The sequence below is a fragment of the Schistocerca piceifrons genome, chromosome 3, assembly GCF_021461385.2.
Source record: "Schistocerca piceifrons isolate TAMUIC-IGC-003096 chromosome 3, iqSchPice1.1, whole genome shotgun sequence".
Lineage (NCBI taxonomy): Eukaryota > Metazoa > Arthropoda > Insecta > Orthoptera > Acrididae > Schistocerca > Schistocerca piceifrons.
Window position 1 is genome coordinate 277,541,790 of NC_060140.1, and position 27,168 is coordinate 277,568,957.

The following is a 27,168-nucleotide window of genomic DNA, read 5'->3' on the forward strand; positions in this document are numbered from 1 at the left end:
TAGCAGCCTGCATTGCTGCGAAAGGTGGATATACACTGTACTAGTGCCGACATTGTGCATGCTCTGTTGCCTGTATCTATGTGCCTGTGGTTCTGTCAGTGTGATCATGTGATGTATCTGACCCCAGGAATGTGTCAATAAAGTTTCCCCTTCCTGGGACAATGAATTCACGGTGTTCTTATTTCAATTTCCAGGAGTGTATTTAAGGAATTTCTTGTGCCAGTATAATGAATTTTTGTAGTGTGACCTCGTCGTATTTCCTTTGTTGGTAATAAACTATAAATTATAAGCCGTATGCATGAAACGTCACTTACAATTATGACCGGTGTCGTTGCTCCTGTAATTGATACTTCATTTACACTACTGGCCATTAAAATCGCTACACCAAGAAGGAATGCAGATGATAAACGGGTATTCATTGGACAAATATATTATACTTGAACCGACATGTGATTACATTTTCACGCAATTTGGATGCATAGATCCTGAGAAATCAGTACCCAGAACAGCCACTTCTGGCCGTAATAACGACATTGATACGCCTGGGCATTGAGTCAAACAGAGCTTGGATGGCGTGTACGGGTACAGTTGCCCACGCAGCTTCAACACGATACCACAGTTCATCAAGAGTAGTGACTGGCGTATTGTGACAAGCCTGTTGCTCGGCCACCAATGACCAGACGTTTTCAATTGGTGAGAGATCTGGAGAACGTGCTGGCCAGGGCAGCAGTCGAACATTTTCTGTATCCAGAAAGACCCGTACGTGAACTGCAACATGCGGTCGTGCATTATCCTGCTGAAGTGTACGGTTTCGCAGGGAGCGAATGAAGGATGGAACCACGGGTCGTAACACATCTGAAATGTAACGTCCACTGTTCAAAGTACCGTCAATGTGAACAAGTGGTGACCGAGACGTGTAACCAATGGCACCCCATACCATCACGCCGGGTAATACGCCAGTATGGCGATGACGAATACACGCTTCCAATGTGCGTTCACCCGGATGTCGCCAAACACGGATGCGACCATCATGATGGTGTAAACAGAACCTGGATTCATCCGAAAAAATGACGTTTTGCCGTTCGTGCACACAGGTTCGTCGTTGAGTACACCATCGCAGGCGCTCCTGTCTGTGATGCAGCGTCAGGGGTAACCGCACCCATGGTCTCCGAGTAGATAGTCCATGCTGCTGCAAACGTCGTCGAACTGTTCGTGCAGATGGTTGTTGTCTTGCAAACGCCCCCATCTGTTGACTCAGGGATCGAGACGTGGCTGCACGATCCGTTACAGCCATACCGATAAGATGCCTGTCGTCTCGACTGCTAGTGATACGAGGCCGTTGTGATCCAACATGGCATTCCGTACTGCCCTCCTGAACCCACCGATTTCATATACTGCCCAACAGTCATTGGATCTCGACCAACACGAGCAACAATGTCACAATACGATAAATCGTAATCTCGATAGGCTACAATCCGATCTTTATCAAAGTCGAAAACGTGATGCTACGCATTTCTTCTCCTTACACGAGGCATCACAACAACGTTTCACCAGGCAACGACGGTCAACTGCTGTTTGTGTATGAGAAATCGGTTGGAAACTTTCCTCATGTTAGCACGTTGAGGTCTCGCCACCGGCGCCAACCTTGTGTGAATGTTCTGAAAAGCTAATCATTTGCATATCACAGCATCTTCTTCCTGTCGGTTAAATTTCGCATCTGTAGCACATCTTCGTGGTGGAGCAATTTTAATGGCCAGTAGTGTATTTCCATTCCAGCTTTACATCGGAAAATATCTAGAAAAAAATCAAGTGCCATTGTGGACGAGTATAAAAGACCTCGCATTAAAACTCATTAACAGACGCCAAAAGCTCTCGAGAACTAGCACACAAGGCTACCCATACACTGTTGAGCTCGTTTTCACAAGACGCCTAACGACTTATTGTCGGTCTAGTATTAAGGTTTCCTTTGCATCGCGGTAATAATGTCTGTACGTAATGCGCCATAAGCCGACATAAAAAGTGCTGTGCTAGCTGCGACAGACGGCGGTGAGCGTCTCAAGGCCCGCGGCCTTTGTCGGCGACCGCCCACGGGGTGCGGCGCGCTGAATGAGTTTATTAGCACGGCAGTACGGTGCGTCTCTCGGCTTAGCCGGCGTGACGTGTGGCGGCCCGGCAGGAGACGTGGCTACTCTCTGCTCGACACGCCGCCAAACCGATTCGTTCCAGGAAACGACGGCCAACGGCCGCCTGCAGACTAAACAGCGTCCGTCAGAAGCGGGCTGCGCAGTTTTGTTCGTTAATACCGCACTTTATAGAAGCGCGCGCCACCGAACACACGTTTTTCATACGTAATGCTGGTGTTTACACCGCTGTTTGTAAATTTACTTTTGTGTTTAATGATGCATTGGCGTACGGAAGGAAACGCATGTCGGGATAATACGGAGTCTTTTTTGTGACTACAGCTGGACAGGTTTCACGGTTTTTACATCTTGTGAAGACCACCGTGATTCTGAGAGGCGGACCACGTCTTATCTGGGACCAAACAATAGCCAAAAAGATGCCAGTCGAGTCCAGATATGTGTGAAAAAAAGCAAAAATTGAGATGAATATCAAAATGGCCTCGGGCAGGTGTGGGGCGGCTGGTGGAAATGATGGTTGCCGTTATTTAATGTAAATGTTTTGTTTGTAGAAAAGATGCATTCCTTGCCGTTTTAACCAAATGTGGGGCGGCGAGTGGAATTAATTGTTATATAAGTGTTTGAATGTAGAAACCAGTCCTATTATTTATGCTGTCTTTTGCAGTTCTCAACACTGGCTCTCTAACTACAATATTGGCAACCAGAAAGTGATTAGCAAAACGTGAAGCCTGTAATTAGAATTCCTAGTGCCCACTTCATCTGAGAAAAACACTTATAGCTCTGAGAAATTAGGAGATTGTCTGGGATTCATAATCAAAAACGATTTTGATTAAAAATAGTTCAGTATATTCTGAAAGTCACAGATGAAAAAAAAAAAGAATCCACAAAATATGACTAACAGAGGCCGGCCGAAGTGGCCGTGCGGTTAAAGGCGCTGCAGTCTGGAACCGCAAGACCGCTACGGTCGCAGGTTCGAATCCTGCCTCGGGCATGGATGTTTGTGATGTCCTTAGGTTAGTTAGGTTTAACTAGTTCTAAGTTCTAGGGGACTAATGACCTCAGCAGTTGAGTCCCATAGTGCTCAGAGCCATTTGAACCATTTGACTAACAGAGCAGTTCAGAGTCTAATGCGCTGATGCAACTATAACTGTCCAAATTAAATGTTTAAGTGAATGCTCGCCATAATTTGATGATAATGTTCATCAAACGCCACGCTAAATAATGGTAGAATGTCTGTCCCGCGACGGCACGTGAAAATACGACATACGCAAATTGAAGATATATCATTAAAGTCATCCCAGAATTAACACTTCACTCGAAAACGATTTCATGGTTACGCGTATCCCGAGTAACTTATTACAGCATCCGAGGCTGTTTATAGCAATGATACCGACGCGACGCGACTCCTGACACAGATGGTGTGCTATTCAGCGTCTGGAGAGAACTGGGGCCTTTCTTCCTCGCGCAGCGTTCTAATATATAAAGCCGCGGTGCGGACGGCTAAGGGAACGCCTGATCAAATCGGCTCTCCCGACTAGCCGCTGGACTAGTAATGCACCACATTAAGTTATTGAATAAATCATAGCTTCTTTTGCTGATGGCAGATGAAGCCCTCAATTTAAATGCGCAATCAGCACACAGGTAAGTAATCACAATAAAATTCTGATGTGGCTAAGTCAATTATTTTGGGCGAGAGAATCAATTTAATTACACTACACGCAGTAGACGAGCTCTGAACTTGCCCTTTGGAGATACGCTATCGCTATAGTTTTATAGTTATTCAAATGAAACTTCTCACATCTTTATGGTTATAGCGGATCTCCATTCTACTTAAATATAAACATCCTAGCCTTATTTATTAGCCTACTTAATCTATCTTGCTTCCTTAATTTTTAAGACAAAAACCAGAAAATTATGAATTTCAACTAAAATCTTAATTTGTGAGATCCAAAGTACTGTTTCTATTAAATTATTATGGAAAAGGAATCTAAATATAAATTTTTAAATCTCTAGCTCTTTTCTATTGCGCCAATGATTTTTACAGAAAAAGTCCAAATTTCGAAAATGGTTAGTTATCGAACTGATATTCGACACATATTAATTTAGTATTACTCCTGACATGCTAGAACCGTTTCAGGTTATTTGCTTGATTTTTAAAGTATTGCGCAACATTTATGACGTCAGAGCTAGTTACAGCGGACTGGCTGGCACACAATGGAAAGACTGATGTGAATTTACTACGGCGTGAGTAGGCTGCTTCCCTACACAGGGTATGCTTGTGGGAATAGTAAATAGCTTGTTACTATACAGTTTTACGTTTGGTCCTAAACTAATCATCAACTATTTACTGGACCGGGAGCCGAGTACAGAAATTTGTGTTTCGCAGCCAATGCTCTTATTCTTACTATTACTGATATCAAAAATGGTAACTGTTTTCCTTTTTACAATTCAGACGCCTTAAGTATTACTGTAACTTCGTCCGAAGGGACCTCGGAAGGTCCAACGGTACCTCAGCCGCTACGTGTATCTGAATGGAGGGGCATTAGGTCACCACACACCACGCCCTCCCCACCGTTGTCAGTTTTCATGACCGCAGCCATTACTTCTCAGTCGATCAGTCGAGTAGCCCCGCAATTGCCCTCACAAGGGCTGACAATGAGTGCTCCCTGTTTGCCAACAGCGCTCGGCAGACTCCGTCACCCACCCTAGCCCACCAAGACAGCGCTAAACTTCCGTGATCTGACGGGAACCGATGCTACCTCTGCGGCAAGGCCATTAACACTCCTTAAGCACTAGGCTATGTTTTATTTTATTTGTGTTTTTTGGGATCTCAATACTTTCCTACAGCCAGTCTTAACGTTCGTTGTAAGTTTTATATTTGGAATTGATTTACCTCGTGGAATTTTTCCTTGATGAATGAGTCCAAATAACAAAGTAATCATTCACATGATATTTTCTGGGAATTTAACGTTTTCTGCGTCAGTTTCTTCGGCTGAAGCTCCTTAAAACTTCCTGGCAGATTAAAACTGTGTGCCGGACCGGGACTCGAACTCGGAACCTTTGCCTTTCGCGGGAAAGTGCTCTACCATCTGAGCTACCCAAGCACGACTCACGCCCCCTCCTCGCAGCTTCAATTCTGCCAGTACCTCGTCACCTCCTTGTTGGAAATTCAATCTCTCTTGACATTTCAAATTCTTGACCTCCAGCACCTTTGCTATTCGGGCTCACAATTTCAACGCTGACAGTACCTCGCTGTTACTTTCCAAACTTCGGAGAAGCTTTCTCGCGTATCTTACTGTTGTGCACTCCTGGAAGAATGGATAACGTGGAAAGATGCATTAGACTCCTTCATGCTGCGAAATTTGGAAAAGTGCGAGAGAGATACTCTCAGAAATAAAGATTGCGTAGCTGAGTTAATAGAGATAATACCCTTCGATGGACAAGCATCCGGGGTCGACTTAAGTATCTCCAGACTTTTTTAACCCGCCTGGTATTTCAGAAACAGCCTGCACTCAGTTGCTAGGTGAAAAATTAACTCCGGAAAAATCTATAGCTGGAACTGTAATGCCAGAAATATGACACTGTTTGAAGCAATATAATGATATTTTAGTTATATTTTTCTTGAACAATGAAATAATTTATTGCTGCATTGTTGCATTTTACGCCGGTAAATGATACTGTAGCGGTTCCAAAGCTGTTGGCCGTCGTTAATTGCCCAACTGACTGAGAAAATGTGTGGACTTCTCGTTAAAAATTCCATCACTGACTGTGCGGTCTTTCACTTAATGTTGCTGAAGTGTTGTAATACGCAACCATACGAGTACTAAAGTATCTTAAGTGCCTCTATCCATAAAAAAGTAAGATGTTAACAAATTTTTCATTATTAAGAACAGCATGTCTGGTGTATGTGTATGTGTATGTGTGTGTGTGTGTGTGTGTGTGTGTGTGTGAGTGCGCGCGCGCGCGCGCGTGCGTGCGCGAGTGAGTGAGTGCGTGTGTGTGTGTTTCTGCAACTGTGGAGACCATACTACGCCGCTCGCAGCAATTTCCAGACTATAAGTTTTTCACTTTTTCTATTACCGGTACCTTTAGACCGCATGGTACAATCAACAGGGCTGGTGTGGAAGTCCTGTCAGCAATCTATATCAGATTTTCCTTAACACTTAGTTACTACCCCCGACGTAAAATTAGGTTTACCGCTCCAACAACTTCAGAATTCATCCAGGGAGCTTTATTTCGAAATCAATGGACGAATCATTATTAGTCGATTCGACGGTGACGGTTTAAGATATAAGTGAACTTGGAGACAGTGTCCAGTCCCTAGCAGTGTTGTCGTCACTAGGTAACGAAGATACCGACCGTGTTGCTGAAGTTTTAAAGGGAAACGTATCTTATACAGAAGCAATGAGATTCAGATCTCTATAATACGGATTTAATTAGGGTTTCCTCATATTCCATAAATAGTTGTCGGTGGAGGATAGTAAAGGTCTTTTGACTGGGCCGCAACATATGTTCCTCCTCGTACTCTTGCACCTGATTTCCCATTTTGTCTGTATGTATATTCAGGATGAATCACCTAAGACTTGTACCGCAAGTACTGCGGAAATGGAAAGTGCTGTTAATGGGCGTTCTTCACAGACTGGGTTGATAGTCAACGGCTCGTATTGTTAGCCAATAAAAACATTGTAATATTACTTAAAAAATGTATTTCTTGTGTAAACATACACTTTTTTAAATGGAACAACGCTAACTGGTACTAACAAACTAAAAATAGGATAAATTAGAATGTCAGTGGAGTTTGTTGCAGGATTCTAGTACAAGTCGTTTACGTGATATCGTATTTTGAAAAGTTTCCACACTGATCCTGCTTTGTGCCATTCAACCTGCGTAGTTGTTAGGTCAGATGTTATGTTTGCTTACAGTGTGTTTTTCTGTTCCTTGAGTGCATTGTGACTTGGTAGTCAGCTAGTATATAACAGTCCATGCAGTATGGCGTGGGTGGACGAAGGGATTTAATAATGCAGAAAAAGCATATTCATGATGTGTGGAGAGTGTACGAAGAAGGCAGTTCGTTCTTGTACGGTGTATGCGGCAAGATTTCCCAAAAGACGTCAAGCATGTCAGCGATTATTTATTAGCCTCTTCAACCAGTTACGTGAAAGTAATACTGTAACTTCTGGACAACGTTACATGAGGAAAAAAATGTCGACGAAAGATGATGGAGTGATAGAGAGGGTTGCATGGGCGCACGACGGCAAAGTCTTAAGCGCCCGCTCAGTAACAGGACGACGAAAGACGGGGAAATTAATGTTCTTGCTGCTGTTGCAGCTGATCCGCACATCAGCTCCCCCGCAATCGCAAGAGGTGGTGGCATGAGTCAGGCAAATGTCCTACGCGTTCTCCATCGATATAGGTACCTTTCGTAGCACCTCTCTCTCCGTCAAGAGCTGCATGGAAACGATTATGAGAATCGTGATAAATTATTGGTTCAAATGACTCTAAGCACTATGGGACTTAACATCTGAGGTCATCAGTCCCCTAGACTTAGAACTACTTAAACCTAACTAACCTAAGGACATCACACACAACCACGTCCGAGGCAGGATTCGAACCTGCGACCGTAGCAGCAGCGCGGTTCATAGGCTCATTTTTCACAGACGGAACACTGAAGTCGCACTAGTATCACAGCCTCGTAACAGGCCATCTTTTACGAATGTCAGAAGACGTTCTTCTGCAGATTGGAAGGGGACTGTGGTACCAACATGATGGATGCGCAACCCATAGTGCACGAAGTACTACAGCACGTCTTCAAGAACTGTTTCCAAATAGTTGGATTGGACGGAGAGCACCAGTCGCACGGATTTGACGCATGTAGACTTTTTTCTGTGTGGAAAACTGACAGACGTTGTCTACAAGGACATTCCAGCTGCAGCCGATAGTACGCAACGACGTATTACTCCAGCTTGCTCGGTCATCTCCGCTGAAATGCTAGTACGTGTGCAGCAGTTGTTCCATACCAAACTGGATGCGTGTATTACCTCAGCCGGTTCACATTTTGAACTCAACCTGTGATGGTCAGTTGTCTCGTTACTGCTCAGAATCCACATAACCAGTGTATGCACTAGTGTTGTTCTTTAGTGTTTGCTGCTACAGATATTGTACAACTATCGCTGTGGACGCTAGAATCCTGCATCAGTCATCACTGATATTCTAATTCACATTACTTTTATTTTGTTAAATTCAGTAGCATTTTATAAGTACTATTACAGTCTGTTTATTGGCTAACAGTACGAGCACCTATCCACCAATCTATTCTATGAAAACCGCCCTTTTCATTTCCACAATATTTGCGATGCAAGCTTTAGGTCATTTACCCTGTATAGTCTGTTAGCTTCTAGTGTCCCTTTCCATATATTTGACATGAACAATATAGAAAACGACAAAAGAACTATACATGCGTAATGTTGTATGAACTTTAATGCCTAATTGTGATACGGACGAAATAGCTTTAAAGAAAATTTATCGATTCTGATAATAGAAAAAAAGACATTATTCTCCGTGATATAAGATCACATGTGTAAACTAAAGAACTGAACACTTTAATCTTTGTTATATTGTAAAAGGACTGGAAGACAACGAACTTAGTCGTTTTCTATTGTTTTCTTGTGTCTTAGCTATTGTTTGAGTGCAGAAGGTACATGTATTGCGATAGCATTTGTCTTGCTCTCGTTTAATTACTAGAACATAATTGATGAGTAAAAGAGTTACGAAGATATAATAAGCTAATCTGGAGAGCAGGCCGGCCGGGGTGGCCGTGCGGTTCTAGGTGCTACAGTCTGGAACCGCGTGACCGCTACGGTCGCAGGTTCGAATCCTGCCTCGGGCATGGATGTGTGTGATGTCCTTAGGTCAGTTAGGTTTAAGTAGTTCTAAGTTCTAGGGGACTGATGACCTTAGAAGTTAAGTCCCATAGTGCTCAGAGCCATTTGAACCATTTTTTGGAGTGCAGAGTAATCATTTAAGGGACCCAAGTCACATTTGCTATAACGCAAGAGTTTGTGTAGCTTTTTTTCTTTTTTGCAGCTGCTGCTGAGCTAGCTGCGATCATCTTTGACTGAGAAAGTTGGCCGCCATTACGCGGTGCATTTAAACTTTTTATTTCCATAGGAAGGTGGCAGGGATAAAATAGAGGGAGCGAAAGGCTATTTACAATTTGTACAGAAAGCAGATGGCAGTTATTAGAGTCGAGGGGTATGAAAGGGAAGCAGTGGTTGGGAAGGGAATGAGACAGGGTTGTAGCCTATCCCCGATGTTATTCAATCTATATATTGAGCAAGCAATAAAGGAAACACAAGAAAAGTTCGGAGTACGTATTAAAATCCATGGAGAAGAAATAAAAACTTTGAGGTTCGCCGATGACATTGTAATTCTGTAAGGAACAGCAAAGGACTTGGAACAACAGTTGAACGGAATGGACAGTGTCTTGAAAGGAGGGTACAAGATGAACATCAACAAAAGCAAAACAAGGATAAACGAATGTAGTCGAATTATGTCGGGTGATGCTGAAGGAATTAGATTAGGAATTGAGACAATTAAAGTAGTAAAGGAGTTTTCCTATTTGGGGAGCAAAATAACTGATGATGGTCGAAGTAGAGACGATATAAAATGTAGACTGGCAATGGAAAGAAAAGCGTTTCTGAAGAAGAAAAATTTGTTAACATCGAGTATGGATTTAAATGTCAGGGAATCGTTTCTGAAAGTATTTGTATAGAGTGTAGCCATCTATGGAAGTGAAACGTGGACGATAAATACACTCCTGGAAATGGAAAAAAGAACACATTGACACCGGTGTGTCAGACCCACCATACTTGCTCCGGACACTGCGAGAGGGCTGTACAAGCAATGATCACACGCACGGCACAGCGGACACACCAGGAACCGCGGTGTTGGCCGTCGAATGGCGCTAGCTGCGCAGCATTTGTGCACTGCCGCCGTCAGTGTCAGCCAGTTTGCCGTGGCATACGGAGCTCCATCGCAGTCTTTAACACTGGTCGCATGCCGCGACAGCGTGGACGTGAACCGTATGTGCAGTTGACGGACTTTGAGCGAGGGCGTATAGTGGGCATGTGGGAGGCCGGGTGGACGTACCGCCGAATTGCTCAACACGTGGGGCGTGAGGTCTCCACAGTACATCGATGTTGTCACCAGTGGTCGGCGGAAGGTGCACGTGCCCGTCGACCTGGGACCGGACCGTAGCGACGCACGGATGCACGCCAAGACCGTAGGATCCTACGCAGTGCCGTAGGGTCCGCACCGCCACTTCCCAGCAAATTAGGGACACTGTTGCTCCTGGGGTATCGGCGAGGACCATTCGCAACCGTCTCCATGAAGCTGGGCTACGGTCCCGCACACCGTTAGGCCGTCTTCCGCTCACGAACCAACATCGTGCAGCCCGCCTCCAGTGGTGTCGCGACAGGCGTGAATGGAGGGACGAATGGAGACGTGTCGTCTTCAGCGATGAGAGTCGCTTCTGCCTTGGTGCCAATGATGGTCGTATACGTGTTTGGCGCCGTGCAGGTGAGCGCCACAATCAGGACTGCATACGACCGAGGCACACAGGGCCAACACCCAGCATCATGGTGTGGGGAGCGATCTCCTACACTGGCCGTACACCACTGGTGATCGTCGAGGGGACACTGAATAGTGCACGGTACATCCAAACCGTCATCGAACCCATCGTTCTACCATTCCTAGACCGGCAAGGGAACTTGCTGTTCCAACAGGACAATGCACGTCCGCATGTATCCCGTGCCACCCAACGTGCTCTAGAAGGTGTAAGTCAACTACCCTGGCCAGCAAGATCTCCGGATCTGTCCCCCATTGAGCATGTTTGGGACTGGATGAAGCGTCGTCTCACGCGGTCTGCACGTCCAGCACGAACGCTGGTCCAACTGAGGCGCCAGGTGGAAATGGCATGGCAAGCCGTTCCACAGGACTACATCCAGCATCTCTACGATCGTCTCCATGGGAGAATAGCAGCCTGCATTGCTGCGAAAGGTGGATATACACTGTACTAGTGCCGACATTGTGCATGCTCTGTTGCCTGTGTCTATGTGCCTGTGGTTCTGTCAGTGTGATCATGTGATGTATCTGACCCCAGGAATGTGTCAATAAAGTTTCCCCTCCCTGGGACAATGAATTCACGGTGTTCTTATTTCAATTTCCAGGAGTGTAGTTTAGACAAAAAGAGAATAGAAGCTTTCGAAATGTGGTGCTACAGAAGAATGCTGAAGATTAGATGTGTAGATCACATAACTAATGAGGAGGTATTGAATAGAATTGGGGAGAAGAGGAGCTTGTGGCACAAGTTGACTAAAAGAAGGGATCGGTTGGTAGGACATGTTCTGAGACATCGAGGGATCACCAATTTAGTATTGGAGGGCAGCGTGGAGGGTAAAAATCGTAGAGGGGGATCAAGAGATGAATACGCTAAGCAGATTCAGAAGGATGTAGGCTGCAGTAGGTACTGGGAGATGAAGAAGCTTGCACAGGATAGAGTAGCATGGAGAGCTGCATCAAACCAGTCTCAGGACTGAAAACCACAACAACAACAACAACAGGAAATACGACGAAGACGGAGCAGAAGAACTTATTTAAAAATACTGCCAAAATTAGTTATCAACAAATCACAAGATTTATTTTATCATAGTGTTGTGCCGTGAAATGTCTGTAACAGTCTAGTATTGATAGTTGCAGTTAGCTTTTGTAAAACTTAATTCCACTGTTATGACAGTTAGAAAACTGCCTGACACTGCCTGACCAAAAAAATAAAAATAAAATAAATGTGAGGCACTCCGGAAGGGTTGGAGGGAGCAAAATGAAACTCCGCGGTTTGGGAGGGTGTGTGCTGTTATTTCAGTGATTGCAAACTGGAGATCAGATTACAAAGAACTTAAGAATATGAATACAGTTACCAGTATGACGTTGCACCACCATCTGCTGTAGATACAACCACTGTTTCGGTTGGAAAGGATGTCATAGAGTCGTTGTATCCTCTCTCTTGTGTCAAGTGGCTTACGACTGTAGTAAGTTCCCTTGGTATACCAGATACTGGCACTGGGACGAAGCTGGCGTTCGAGTTGGTCCCACAGATCGGTGGATCTAACTGACAACTGGAGTAGCTCGACAACACGCAGACAGCTCTTAGAGACAAGGGCCGTGTCTGGACGAGTACTGTCGTGTTCAGATACGGCACAACGGTACTGTCGCATGAGAAGTAACCCAGGAGGCCGTAGGATGTTCGTGATGAGCTAACGTGCCGACAAAGTTCCCTGAATCACTATCAGCCCTCATTCCCGATGGGTCCACACCATTACGCCAGGACGAACACCGCTGTGCCTCTTCAAAACATTGGAAAAATGGGATCTCTCCCCATTTCAGCGCCATGCACGTCGACGGCGATAGTCCCGGGCAGTGCAGAACCACGATTCATTGTTGAACACAACGCAACGTCATTCATCAGCAGTCCATAGTTCCCAGTCACGGCGTAACTCCAAACGCAGCCGTCTGTGCTGCACTGTAAACGGCAGCCTACGCATGGGACGGTTATTTCCCAGTATGGCTGCTACTAGTTTGCAACCGAAGGTGCGAGATGCCGAATATGGCAGGAAGTCCACTACTTGTCCACAGATGGCAGAGCCAGATGGGAGGAGCTTAAGATGTGTCTGGTGCACAAAGCCGGCCGCGGTGGTCTCGCGGTTCTAGGCGCGCAGTCCGGAACCGCGCGACTGCTGCGGTCGCAGGTTCGAATCCTGCCTCGGGCATGGATGTGTGTGATGTCCTTCGGTTAGTTAGGTTTAACTAGTTCTAAGTTCTAGGGGGCTGATGACCTAAGATGTTAAGTCCCCTAGTGCTCAGAGCCATTTGAACCATTTGGTGCACAAAGCGACGATCTTCCCTCATGGTGACTGGACGGGGTCGATTGGAACCTTGATGACGAATGTACCTGCCTTCAAGTTTCCATGCAGCCCGACATCGGACGACAGACACATCCGAATGCACCACAGATATATTGCACAATTCGAACAGCCGGCTAAATGGAGATCCACTACGAGGCTCGTTTTCGAACTTTCTCAGGCGGTCCCACACGTGGACGCTGCATCTCCATATCTTTAATAGTCATTACTCAACATCTGACGCTGTTAACGGCCCTTACATACCCTACCGGGAACGGTAACAACACTAACCACGAACAATAGTATTGCACTCTGATGGTCGTTCTACCTTCCACAGAGAACCGCATCTTTACATCATTTCATACCTCCCATGGTGTGCACGTGTGCGAAGTTACGTTGGCATTCGGAGATATCTTCTGAGTGCTTCACTTTTTTTGTCATATAGTGTATATGAAAGCATTCGAGCTTGTATGTTTCTAATACGTCGAAGAACAGAAATAAATTAGTAGGTTCAAAATTAAGAGCGGTTCGCCTTCTGAAAAGATAAAGATACCAAGATACTATTTAGAACCTGAGATCAATAGTAGACGGAAGATTCTTAGCATTTGCAGTACAATACACAGCCTCCTAAAATGTAGCTGTAATGCGTACAACTTTGTAAATCCCGGAATCAACAGGTAAAAAGCATTGAGACTGACGACTAATGCACAGCATTCACAAGAAACCAGTGGGGGGGGGGGGGATGCAAAAAATCCAGATCAAGAAGAGAAGTTCGTGTTAAGAATAGTGTTCAGTAGGAGTATAGCTAATCGCTCCACATTGTTTCCTAACTCGTATTAAGTAACCAAAGAATATGCTGAGGTGACAAAAGTAATGAGATATCGATATGCAAATATGCAGACGACACCAGTGTCGCGTACACAAGGTATAAAAGGGCAGTGCATTGGCGCAAATGTCATCTGTACTCAAGTGATTCATGTGAAAAGGTTTTCGAAGTGTTTATGGCCACACGATGAGAATTAACAGACTTGAATACAGAGTGGTAAGTGCAGATAGACGTATGGGATAATCCTCTTCGGAAATCGTTAGGGAATTCAATATTTCGAGAGCCACGGTGCCAACAGTGTGCTGAGAATACCGTAGTTCAGGCATTGTCTCTCACCAACGCAATGGTCGAAGATCTTCACTTAACGACCGACAGCAGCGGTGTTTGCATAGAGTTGTCAGTGCTAACAGACCAGAAACACTGCTTGAAATAAAAGCAGAAATCAGTGTGGTACGTCCGACGAACATATCCGTTAGAACTCGGCAAAAATTGGCGTTAATGGGTTATGGCAGCAGTCGACAGACACGAGTGCCTTTGCTAACAGCACGACACCGCCTGCAGCGTCTTTCCTGGACTCTTGACCATATCGACTGGACTCTAGGCGACTGGAAAATCGTGGTCTGGTCAGATGAGTCCCGATTTCAGTTGGTGACAGCTGATGATAGGGTTCCAGTGTGGCGCAGACCCCAAGAAACCATGGACCCAAGTTGTCAACAGTGCACTGTGTAAGCTGGTGTTGGCTTCATACTGGTGTGGGCTGTGTATACATGAAATGGACTGGGTCCTCTCATCCAATTAAACCGACTATTGGCTGGAAATGGTCATGTTCAGCTACTTGGAGACCATTTGCAACCATTCATCGACTTCATGTTCCCAAATATTTTAGCAGTGTACAGTTGTTTGCTGCTGGTTTGAAGAACAGTCTGGGGAATTCGTGCGAATGATTTGGTCATCTGTAATGCCCGACATGAATCCCGTCGAACATTTAAAAAACGTAATCGAGAGTTCAGTTCGTGCACAAAATTCTGCACCAACAACACTTTTGCAATTGTGTATGCCTATAGAGGCAGCATGGATGACTATTTCTACAGGGGACGTCCAACGACATGCAGAGTCAATGCCTCTTTGAGTTGCTGCACTATGCCGGGCAAAAGGAGGTATCCCATACCTTTTGTCACCTCAGTGTATTTCAGAAGAGAAATAAAAGTGTAAATATTTGCTTATCACTTTCTGCAACATGCAGGAGAAATGATTAAAAGTCGTAGATTACGGCAGCCAGTACCACGACACTGAGTGAAATAGCGCAGTGTTTAGTCCACTGGACCCGCATTCGGGAGGACGTCGGTTGAAATCTCGCCGGCCGCGGTGGCCGAGCGGTTCTAGGCGCTTCAGTCCGGAACCGCGCGACTGCTACGGTCGCAGGTTCGAATCCTGCCTCGGGCATGGATGTGTGTGATGTCCTTAGGTTAATTAGGTTTAAGTAGTTCTAAGTTCTAGGGGACTGATGACCTCAGATGTTAAGTCCCATAGTGCTCAGAGCCATTTGAACCATTTTTTTTTCGGTTGAAATCTCCGTCCTACCTTCCAAATTTAGGTGTTCCTGATTTCCCTAAATCACTGCAGTCAAATACCGGTATTGTTCCTTTAAAAGAGGATGGCCAATTTTCTTTCCCATCTTGAAATATTCCGAGCTCGTGCTTCGCCGCTAATGACCTCGATGTCAAAAATGGTTCAAACGGCTCTGAGCACTATGGGACTTAACATCGGAGGTCATCAGTCCCCTAGAATTTAGAACTACTTAAAACTAATTAACCTAAGGACATCACACACATCCATGCCCGACGCACGATTCGAACCTGCGACCGTAGCGGTCACGCGGCTCCAGACTGAAGCGCCTAGAACCGCTCGGCCACACCGGCCGGCACCTCGATGTCGACGAGACATTAAACCCTAATCTTTCTTTCAACATCGCGAAGCTACTTTGTAAGATACTAATTAGTTTCAAAAATTTTCAATGCACTATGTGTTGTCATACGGTTATGTGACAGTATGTCCATAAGACTGACGTGATACTCAAAACCGTGTGCCTGACTTCACGCCACCGATGACCTGCCACATAAAACTAGGCTGCCAGGCGTCATTTTTCTTTCAAAAGAGAAGAAATAAATTTCGATTATATCTGCCTTTCCAGTAACAGACTACAATCTGCGAACGTTTTTGAACTTATAACCATTCTCTTCGTAAACGTCGGCTACGTCTTTCCTGGCAGAAAATTCCATCATGGTACGCACACGCTTTGATTTTTTCTTCTTGGTGCTGTCTACAAGGGAACTGTGTCTGAATCGTTTTGACATACATTACAGTCAACAAACAAACTCACCAACGCTGCTCTGCTGCCATATGCCAGGTGTGTTTTTGTTTACTATGGACTTGAGTACCTGCAGGTTCGAAGCGAAAGACTAGTAAAGTCGTCATGTCAACAACGTCACACTGAAGCACACAAACCAGTCTTCCCACACGTCTTCGTGAGGTACCTATTCTCGCAATTCAGTACGTGTTTCAACGCAAAGAATCTACACCACAACCGCATTCGCATCCTATAGAAGAGACAGAGAGCATAAAACTGAAGAAAATGGAAAAATCTTCCATTCAAGGGACTAAATGTCGGCGACGTTTTTCCATCACCCAAAATTTTATTCTGAAGTATACAACAGTCTTTTGACTGTTTTACAACATTTAAATTTCTTTTATTGCAAATGTCAGCGACGTTTCTCCATCACCCAGAATTTTACTCTAAAGTATACATCATTCGTTTTACTATTTTACAGCATTAGAATTTTTTTTGTGTTGTGTATCAAACGTGTTCATTTACTTTTCTAAATATCCATGGCGTTTTTCCATCACCCATAATTTTATTCTAAGGTTCATATCAATCATTCCACTGTTCTGCAGCAACTGAATTTCGTTCTGTTTTGTGCACCAAACGTCGTCTTTTATTTTTCTTACGTATTACTGTATTCGTCGTCCACTGTAGTTGATTCCTCACTACCACTGCTCAACGAAACTAGCTGGTTCTTAATGACTGAGCAGACACTAACTTGCCGCTTGGTTTCTTCGCAAGCTCTGTCCAGTAATTTATTTTTGGAATTCCCATGTGATTTTGAAATTCTTCTCAGTGTTACATATTCATTTAAAATCACTCCAGCATCATTGTTTTCCAGGTCAGATGAAGTACCGCAGTGGAAAAGAGATAATATCGAAATTCACTTCCAATTGCCTAAATAATTTAGCCGTGCATTGAGATAGTTCCTGCTTCTATGAGAAAGAAAAGTAAAGAAATGCTATTGCCGATATGTCCCCTCATTCTTCAACAAATCAGACTGTGCTGCGTCGCTAATGCTCTTCGTATGGAAGAAACGCTAAACTCTAACATCACTTTCTACAAATGACCATCAACGGTGCTTTGTTTCCTCAGTAGACAAAACTGTGTGAATAGTTTTGAAATTTTCCGCCCAACTTGTGGCGATAAACATGCCTTCCGCTACCATTGTTCTAACCAGTGCGAATTTTACAAGTATTAACACCTGATGGCGGATACTATTTCGTTTGTAAAGCAGCATTTCCATTGGTGGAATATGAATAAACCCTTTGAGCAATACATATTTTGGTGTCTAAAGCGATACACCAATTTTCTATCTTCAAGCTATTGGTTCTAAAAGTACACTCCTGGAAATAAGAACACCGTGAATTCATTGTCCCAGGAAGGGGAAACTTTATTGACACATTCCTGGGGTCAGATACATCACATGATCACACTGACAGAACCACAGGCACATAGACACAGGCAACAGAGCATGCACAATGTCGGCACTAGTACAGTGTATATCTGCCTTTCGCAGCAATGCAGGCTGCTATTCTCCCATGGAGACGATCGTAGAGATGCTGTATGTAGTCCTGTGGAGCGGCTTGCCATACCATTTCCACCTGGCGCCTCAGTTGGACCAGCGTTCGTGCTGGACGTGCAGACCGCGTGAGACAACGCTTCATCCAGTCCCAAACATGCTCAATGGGGGAAAGATCCGGAGATCTTGCTGGCCAGGGTAGTTGACTTACAGTTTCTAGAGCACGTTGGGTGGCACGGGATACATGCGGACGTGCATTGTCCTGTTGGAACAGCAAGTTCCCTTGCCGGTCTAGGAATGGTAGAACGATGGGTTCGATGACGGTTTGGATGTGCCGTGCACTATTCAGTGTCCCCTCGACGATCACCAGTGGTGTACGGCCAGTGTAGGAGATCGCTCCCCACACCATGATGCCGGGTGTTGGCCCTGTGTGCCTCGGTCGTATGCAGTCCTGCTTGTGGCGCTCACCTGCACGGCGCCAAACACGCATACGACCATCATTGACACCAAGGCAGAAGCGACTCTCATCGCTGAAGACGACACGTCTCCATTCGTCCCTCCATTCACACCTGTCGCGACACCACTGGAGGCGGGCTGCACGATGTTGGGGCGTGAGCGGAAGACGGCCTAACGGTGTGCGGGACCGTAGCCCAGCTTCATGGAGACGGTTGCGAATGGTCCTCGCCGATACCCCAGGAGCAACAGTGTCCCTAATTTGCTGGGAAGTGGCGGTGCGGTCCCCTACGGCACTGCGTAGGATCCTACGGTCTTGGCGTGCATCCGTGCGTCGCTGCGGTCCGGTCCGCCGACCACTGGCGACAACATCGATGTACTGTGGAGACCTCACGCCCCACGTGTTGAGCAATTCGGCGGTACGTCCACCCGGCCTCCCGCATGCCCACTATACGCCCTCGCTCAAAGTCCGTCAACTGCACATACGGTTCACGTCCACGCAGTCGCGGCATGCTACCAGTGTTAAAGACTGCGATGGAGCTCCGTATGCCGCGGCAAACTGGCTGACACTGACGGCGGTGGTGCACAAATGCTGCGCAGCTAGCGCCATTCGACGGCCAACACCGCGGTTCCTGGTGTGTCCGCTGTGCCGTGCGTGTGATCATTGCTTGTACAGCCCTCTCGCAGTGTCCGGAGCAAGTATGGTGGGTCTGACACACCGGTGTCAATGTGTTCTTTTTTCCATTTCCAGGAGTGTATTTCAGGTTTTCTCCTATCGGCAGTAAATTTTTGAAATACGTAACGTACAGCATTATCACTGTTGAATCTGTTCACTCACTACTAAACACACTCTAAGACAAAATACCCGTATGAGAAGTGCTAGAGAACACTGGAGCTGGATGCGGACAGTTTTCGTCATGCCACACCGCTCCGTAGCATGCAACATATACTCACCTTCAGAAACATCGCATTTGAAACGATTCAAGCAAAGTGAATGCACCGAAAGCTTTCACTGCAGGTTATGGTCATTCGGCAAGTCCTCTGTGAGTAGGCATTAAACCAGACTGTTGCCTTTTTTTAATGCGACGTAGAGTCTATGTTAATTTATTTTAGTGTTTAAATTAATATATTTTAATTATGGAGAACGGATTTTCAAATTGGACTTAAGATCTATTTATTTCTTTACAAAAGGAGCGTGTTTCAGGTATTTACCGTCAAATCGATTAACACGTAACAAACTATTATTGTAAGAATATTGAGACTAGAAAATAGAAGTGTAATCCACCTACAACTGATAAGTGTCACAACTGCAGATAAAATTATCGCAATATAGATAGTGTTATCATCCTTGGTATCATGGTTTTGCTGTCTGTGCGTCCTGAAATAAGATAATAATCTTCCACATTCGTTATTGCAATGTCTGTTGGAGAGAAAGAGCGTATGATTCATTAACTGCATGGGAATGTCCATATTTGTGTAGTTAAGAAGTTTGCAAAAAGAAGTAATTAATAAATCGGAAAAGGAAAGAAAGCCCTTTTCTAGATGCACAGTAACAGTAGTTTTTCTTTGTCAACCGGTTGTTGGCTTCCTAGGCCATTACCAGGTAATAACTATAACAAATACAGGTAAAGTAATTGTTGGGCAGTGTAAGCGCTCTTCCTCTGAATGTTAATTTTTTTAAATGTTGGTTGTAAGGAATAAGACAAACAAAAGAGAGAAAGTGAGATCATATTGATGACGGGAGCAATAAAAATCGGCGAAGACTATACTGGCGGTCCATCTTCAATGCGATGACGCGTGACACTGAAAAGATAGTTAAGAGTTTCAGTATCTGTATTGATTTTGTGGGAGGATGACTCATCGCAATAATATCGGACTTCGGGAGGGGGGGGGGGGGGGGATGAAATCTAAGGTTGCGTCTTCGTAGTATGACGACCGACGTAGACAATTAATTTTTTGAAAAAAAGCTGATTAGGACAAGGAATGAAACAAATAACAAACGACTGAAGTAAATGTTCGTAATATTATGATTTCAGTAAAATTTTGCAACATAACGTTACACACTCTTTTCCAATCCTTCCGTTCAGAAGGAACACTGCCAAGCAAGAGAAGAAAAGACGATGCTGAGGCACCAGAATTTTTCTTTAAAACAAAGTACAGTCAGAGGACATATATAAGATTCATGCTATCCTTGAGATCGAGAAGCTGTGCGGATGACAGTAAAAGGTGGCATTAATACAGACTTAGGTATCAGAATACAGCAGTCACGATAATTAGTTAAGTAAAATTGACCTTACAGGTAGATTTAAAACAATTATTGAGGAAAAGGCTGGGATCGTATTTCGTAAATTAATATTATTTGGAACTACCGAAAATTCGGTCTTTACTTTTACCAAAACCAAATAGCATAAGCATCGTGTATTCAATTCACATCTCATATTTATTCAAGGGCTTTAAATGGTTTTCATGTATGTAATGCTGACGGGATGCTTTGATCTGGCTCCATCATTAGTTCTTTATTGCCATTGTCCTCTAATTACAATACAGTCCTTCGTAAGGCATTTTTTTCCTTGCAGAGAGCTGATGCCGAGGTCTACCATTCGTAGGTCCTAGACTCGCATTGTAAGACAATAACTCACCCACCATCGTAGCCCCTAGATCGTAACACTCTATTGATATTTATATTGTCCATTTACTTTCCACTCAGTCATTTAAATCGCACATGAAACTTATTTTGAGACCAAAGTGGTTAGCCGAGTGCGTAAAAGCGCCCACTTCCGGGATACGGGGAGACGCGCCCATCTCGCGGATTAATGACAGGTAACCAGTATGCCGGCCAGCTTGGATCCGGTATTTAGGCTTTTTCTCACATTGTAAGTAAATATCTGGCTGATTCCCACGTTCCACCTCAAATACACGATGTTCATACACTTCGTAACACTATATCACATTTGACCATGCGATTACACTAGACGCAAACAGAAGGGGTACACATTCCCCTCCGTGAAATAATATCCTATTTAAAGGTATGGCAGGTGCTCCGCGAAATTGGAGGAGAACCGTATCAATTCCGAATCGATCTTGGCTGGATAAAGCGCTCCAGAAAGGAAGGATGGTTAAATTTATTTTAATGGTAAATCTATGTTTTTCACATTTAGAGCCAACTCAAAGTCAAAGCCGAATACAGTTAGTGAGATATTTGGTACAATACAGACAAAAAGAAAGGAAAATTTAGATTTGACCTCCTGTTGTGTACATAGTTCTGCGTAGTCAGCGCGTACACAACTTTCCCAAGAGAGCGCGCCCCACTAAGCACAACAGCGCAGGCGCAGCGCTCGTCCGTCTCCGCACTACGAGATGGCGCTGTCTTAGAGACGGACCAAATTCTGCTTCCGCCGATTCGCATATTAATATGTAATGCAGCCAATGAGATTGCTGCTAACGTAGAACCTCTTCTCCTCGCGAACACGCGAGGTATTACGAGTGTACAGACCTCCGATTAGTCAGTCTGCATTGATCTTTACGAATCTGTATTTATCTGCACCTGTCTGTACCAGTCTACATTTGTCTGTACCAGTCTATAGTCAAGTTTCAGTCTGCGCCTAATAAGATTATCATATTCCTGTACATAGCCATGAAGAGAAATGTATAGACACTTTGTCAAGTATCAGAGATATGTGAGAATAAGATTAACGTACCAAGACCAAAGGAACTTCAGATTGTCAATTGTAAACAGCTTCCAGAATCAAGTTACGTAATATCTATGCTTTTATTATTTTAATAAACGTGTGTGAAAATTAATCAAGTTCTGTTTAAAGTTGGTCACCGTCAATCTGCTACTCTAAGCGTGCAAGTGGCATTTCTATCGTCTGATCTAACGGAAGAAGATAAACACGCCACGATAAGACCACGAGACATATTGCTGACCCTCGCCTACTTCGTTAGAGCGACCATTCGAATAATCTGATGGTGTGTGTACCGAAGGTCTTACAGTATGCACACCACACCTCCGATGTAGAATGAGGCCATTAGAAATGAAGCACAAGTTCGATTTGAGGAGGAATGTTGGTGGAATTCGAGTGCCTCCATTTCAAAAGAAACATCCCGACTGTTTTCTGAAGCTATTTAGAGAAACTAATGGAAAATCTAAATCTGGATGGAATCCAATCTCCGTCTTCCCGAATGTGAGTTCAGTGTCTTCACGCTGCTACACGTGGCTCTTTTCATTACGGGAATCACGCGCTTTTGTGCTGTGGAAGATCATAGCGGAGGTGGTGTGCCACCACCTTCCTTTGGCCTCTTACGAAGTTTCACCTGTGTCTACAGAGCGTGGGCGACAATGATTAGGTATACAGTATAACACTGTGTGACGTTGTGACGGATCAGAAAGAAAGAGAGAAGATGAATCCCTGTGCCGGCATTCCACTTACTTGTCTCGAGTAGCACCAATGGAACCGCCGTGCTTCCATTCAGTAGATGAATCATCAACAGCGTCACCTGACGTCATTCCGCGAGGCACACCCAACACATTTGGGACAAAGTGTGACCGTCAGAAAATTTAACTCATCATCCCTCTCGCCCTTTATAGCTAAATACTAGTGATGAAATCTTCTTGGAATAGAACAAGGTACGTTGCAGTTGAACAACATACTACACGCGATGAAACCTGACCTATAGAGGCGGATTAGAATGGAGTAGAATTTTGCGTAGTAAATCACATACCATAAACTATAACCAATGTGATCAATCCAACCGTACTTCTAGCAGATTAGCGCCCCACATGTTGACATGATACCCAACATTATAATAATTTTTGTGTTGTCGTACAAGGATCGCCTTGACACACCAAAGTCAACAAAGCGAATCGATACCACAGACGTTAGCGAGGGTTGGCTGCAGTCCGCAAAGACTTCTGGGAGGTGCTCCTGAAGGCCACACCTCCCTCTCAGCATAGCAGCGCCTTCACCCTGAGGTCGATATAGTGTCAAGCATAGCACAGCTCGCCCAGTGCGTGATCTCAACTGAAGGAGTCAACATCGTATTATAGGCCCAACGTGATAATTAAAATTTCTGATGGACTTGTGCCTCAAGTTATCGAGTTAATAATCGATAACAGTTGCAACTTATCAATCAATCCTGTGGAGAAAATCGACGACTGTACTTTCGTCTGGTCACAACAGTTTTAGATGCTGATTTCTATGTTAGTAATATCTGCACTGCATTGTGTTCAGGCTACGGCATGCCTTATGTGACGATCTGCGCCTTGTGTTTCAGCAGGAAACGGCATCAGAGGTGGATGCTGAGCTTCGCAGCCTTCGTCGCCGTGGCCTTGCAGACCGTCCTCAGCGCCCAAGCGATGGACTGTAAGTGTTGTTACTGGCTCTCTCTCTAGCTGGACTCTCTAGCTCAGTAGATTACATGACCTTCAAAACCGACCTACGAATTTCCATGAGTGAATTCATGCTTTAAGTAGGCAAGGCGGTTCCCTTTTCGATGGCAGCGTCAACAGTTTTAATGTACACTGCAGGGGCGTTCAGTATGCTATGCAACTTTTTCTCTGAAAGCAGGTTGGTTTTAATCGGGATTCTAGTACACCATATTATTCCTCACTCTTTCGGCTACAATACTACTTTTTTTCTATTTTGACTAAAGTTCAGTCTTGATCACACCATTTATGTTTCAATGACATAGGTAACCGGTTTCGGTTATTTTTACATAACCATCATCAGACCCATGGCTCCCTTAGGGTGGTAGGTGGAGCTCTCCTCAGCTGCTACATCAGTTGACTTCGTAGCAGCTGAGGAGAGCTCCGCCTACCATCCTAAGGGAGCCATGGGTCTGATGATAATTATGTAATAATAACCGAAACCGGTTACCTATGTCATTGAAACATAAATGGTGTGATCAAGACTGAACTTTAGTCAAAATATAATAATCTATTGATCACTGTATTCCAAAAATGTGTACCAAAATTGTACCACTTTTTTCAATGCGACGTCCTTACGCCATCTTACCGGGAGGGCCTCTATGCCAGCATGATTCCACTCTCGTGGTCGACGTCTGAGCCAAGGTTTTGCTTCATCAGTAACCTCCCCATCATCCACGTATTGCCTCCCGCCGAGTGCATCCTTCATAGAGCCAAACAGATGGTAGTCGGAAGGTACGAGATCCGGGCTGTAGGGTGGATGACGAACAGTCCAATCAAATTTTGTGAACTCCTCTCGGGTGAGCAAACTTGTGTGAAGCTTTGTGTTTTCCTGGAGAAGGAGAAGTTCGTTTGCATTGTTGTGACGACGAACACAATGAAGTCGAAATGGTTCAAATGGCTCTGAGCACTATGGGACTTAACTTCTGAGGTCATCAGTCCCCTAGAACTTAGAACTACTTAAACCTAACTAACCTAAGGACATCACACACATCCATGCCCGAGGTAGGATTCGAACCTGCGACCGTAGCGGTCGCGCGGTTCCAAACTGTAGCGCCTAGAACCGCTCGGCCAATCCGGCCGGCCCATGAAGTCGTCTCTCATTTCCTGAAGGTAGCACAATGCATTTCAGAGTTGGTTGTTGCGCCATGGCGAAGGAAATCAGACACAATAACCCCTTCAGAGCCCAAGAAGAGCAGCGCCATGACTTTACCGGCTGAGGGAGCGGCTTTGATCCTTTTTTTCGGTGGAGAGGTTGCGTAGCGCCACATAACGCATTGTTTAGTTTCCAGTTCGAAGCGATGAACCCATGTTTCATTACCTGTGATCAAGTTCGACAAAAAATTGACACGATCAGCCTCGTAACGCACAAGAAATTCAACGCAGATGGACCTTCGTTGCTCTTTGTGTTCTTCTGTTAGGTGGCGATGAGCTCAACGGGTACACACCTTTGAGTACTCAACTGGTGGACGAGTGTGTCAGCAACATGAAGAGAGATGTCCAGCTGAGCAGCGAGGTGTTTGTTTGTGATCCATCGACCATCTCGAATGAGAGTGTCCGCACGTTCCAAGATTGAAGGAGCCGCATATGTGTGCGGCCGGCGGGCACGCAGGGGATTGGACAAGATTTTGCGCGACCTTGTTTCTATGATGACAGACGCCTCACCCAACGGCTCACCATGCTTATGTTCACTGGCAGGTCCCCATAGATAACCTACAAGCACCTACGAATATCTGCGATGCTCTGGTTTTCCACCAAAAGAAAGTCAGTGACAGCGCTCTGCTAGGAACGCACCTCCGTTGTAGTCGCCATTTTGAAGGCTACGTATAGCGGTGCTACCTATCGGAACGTCATCAAACTATTGGGGTTGCAGCGGTAATATTCCATAATGTCCCACAACAAACCGAATCGGCCAAGAAAAAAAGTGTGTTGCATTACTTATTGAATGCCTATCGTAGCACCATGAAAAGTGACAAGCGACAAACGCAAAACTGGCATGAAGTGTAGTATAAGCTAGGATATCGCAACTGCGCAAAGAAGGTAGGAGAAATGGCAGCAAAATTCTCTATACAAGGACAGTTTATTGAGCCGGCTTGTCATTCAAAAATGGCATTTAACGTTTGTTGTTTGTGAGAAGATCGTGCTTTGCCTCAGGTAAGAAGGAGAAAAGTCTACGTTTCGGAATTCGGAAACAAAAAAGTTGCAGCTTATCGTTCCGCGACATTGCTGCTAGCATTGACCCTACGACTGTCATGGAAATGTGGGATCGATAGGTTCAAGAGCGCCACACTCAACGCCATACAGAGTGTCAACTGTCCTACGACTAGCGCCCGAGACGGCAGGTATATTGCTCGCACAGCCAAGTAGGATCCCAAAGCCACGTTCCGTGTTTTCTATCAAGGAGTGAGATTCTCTATAGCAAGACAAGTATCAACACAGTGGGACGACATCTGAAGCACCACCAACCGACACAACAGCACGTCGACTATTGGTAAGCCCCCCTTTTGCAGCAACAGAGAGAGGCAGACTATGATGCACCTGACAACAACATCGGACACATGAGTGTCATCACGCCATTTTCTCTGGGAAGTCCAGGTTCCGTGTACAGCCTCACTATGGGCGTGGCTCTGAGTGGAAGCTCCAAGGGGAGCGATAGTAGCCAGAATGCATTCATCATCATTTTACCGGCCCAGCAGCTGCAGTGATTGTATTCGATTCTACATACTGAGTACGTAACACCACGAACTGTAACTCTCACGAACAGTAATTTGGACAGCAAGCGCTACATTTCGCACCTCTGAAGGTTCAAATGGCTCTGAACACTATGGGACTTAACTTCTGAGGTCATCAGTCCCCTAGAACTTAGAACTACTTAAACCTAACTAACCTAAGGACATCACACACATCCACAAGATTCGAACCTGCGACCGTAGCGGTCGCGCAGCTCCAGACAGTAGCGTCTAGAACCTCTGAAGGCTGGTGGTTGGATCCCATCAACAATGTGATCTTTTTTGTTTTTCAACAAGATAACGCAGTAGTGCCATTTGTCGGAGCTGTTCTGATCTTCCTCGATGTCCCTCAAAGATCTTGTTGTCCTCACCAACACGTTTTTGATCTCTTTCACCCACTGAAAACAACTGGACAGAGGTTGCCATGAGACTGAGAAGCCGCCTCTTGCCTGCCACTACGACTGGCGATATCTGATTTAGAGTTAAAGCTGTGCGGTGTCACCGCCAAACACCACACTTGCTAGGTGGTAGCTTTAAATCGGCCGCGGTCCATTAGTACATGTCGGACCCGCGTGTCGCCACTTTCAGTGATAGCAGACCGAGCGCCACCACACGGCAGGTCTAGAGAGACGTACTAGCACTCGCCCCAGTTGTACGGACGACTTTGCTAGCGACTACACTGACGAAGCCTCGCTCTTTTGCAGAGCAGATAGTTAGAATAGCCTTCAGCTAAGTCCATC

The 27,168-nt window shown here is 45.1% G+C and overlaps 1 protein-coding gene across 3 annotated transcripts in view; it reads left to right on the forward strand.

The window, feature by feature from the left end:
* LOC124788124 (collagen alpha-1(XVIII) chain-like) overlaps positions 1–27,168 on the forward strand; it is a 674,174-nt gene that overhangs the window by 295,696 nt on the left and 351,310 nt on the right. For 2 of the 3 annotated variants that reach the window (XM_047255257.1, XM_047255259.1), the window contains exon 3: positions 23,549–23,637. In XM_047255257.1, coding sequence (XP_047111213.1) covers positions 23,549–23,637 — 89 coding nt within the window. The remainder of the gene's footprint in view (positions 1–23,548; positions 23,638–27,168) is intronic. The other variant, XM_047255258.1, reaches the window with a different exon arrangement.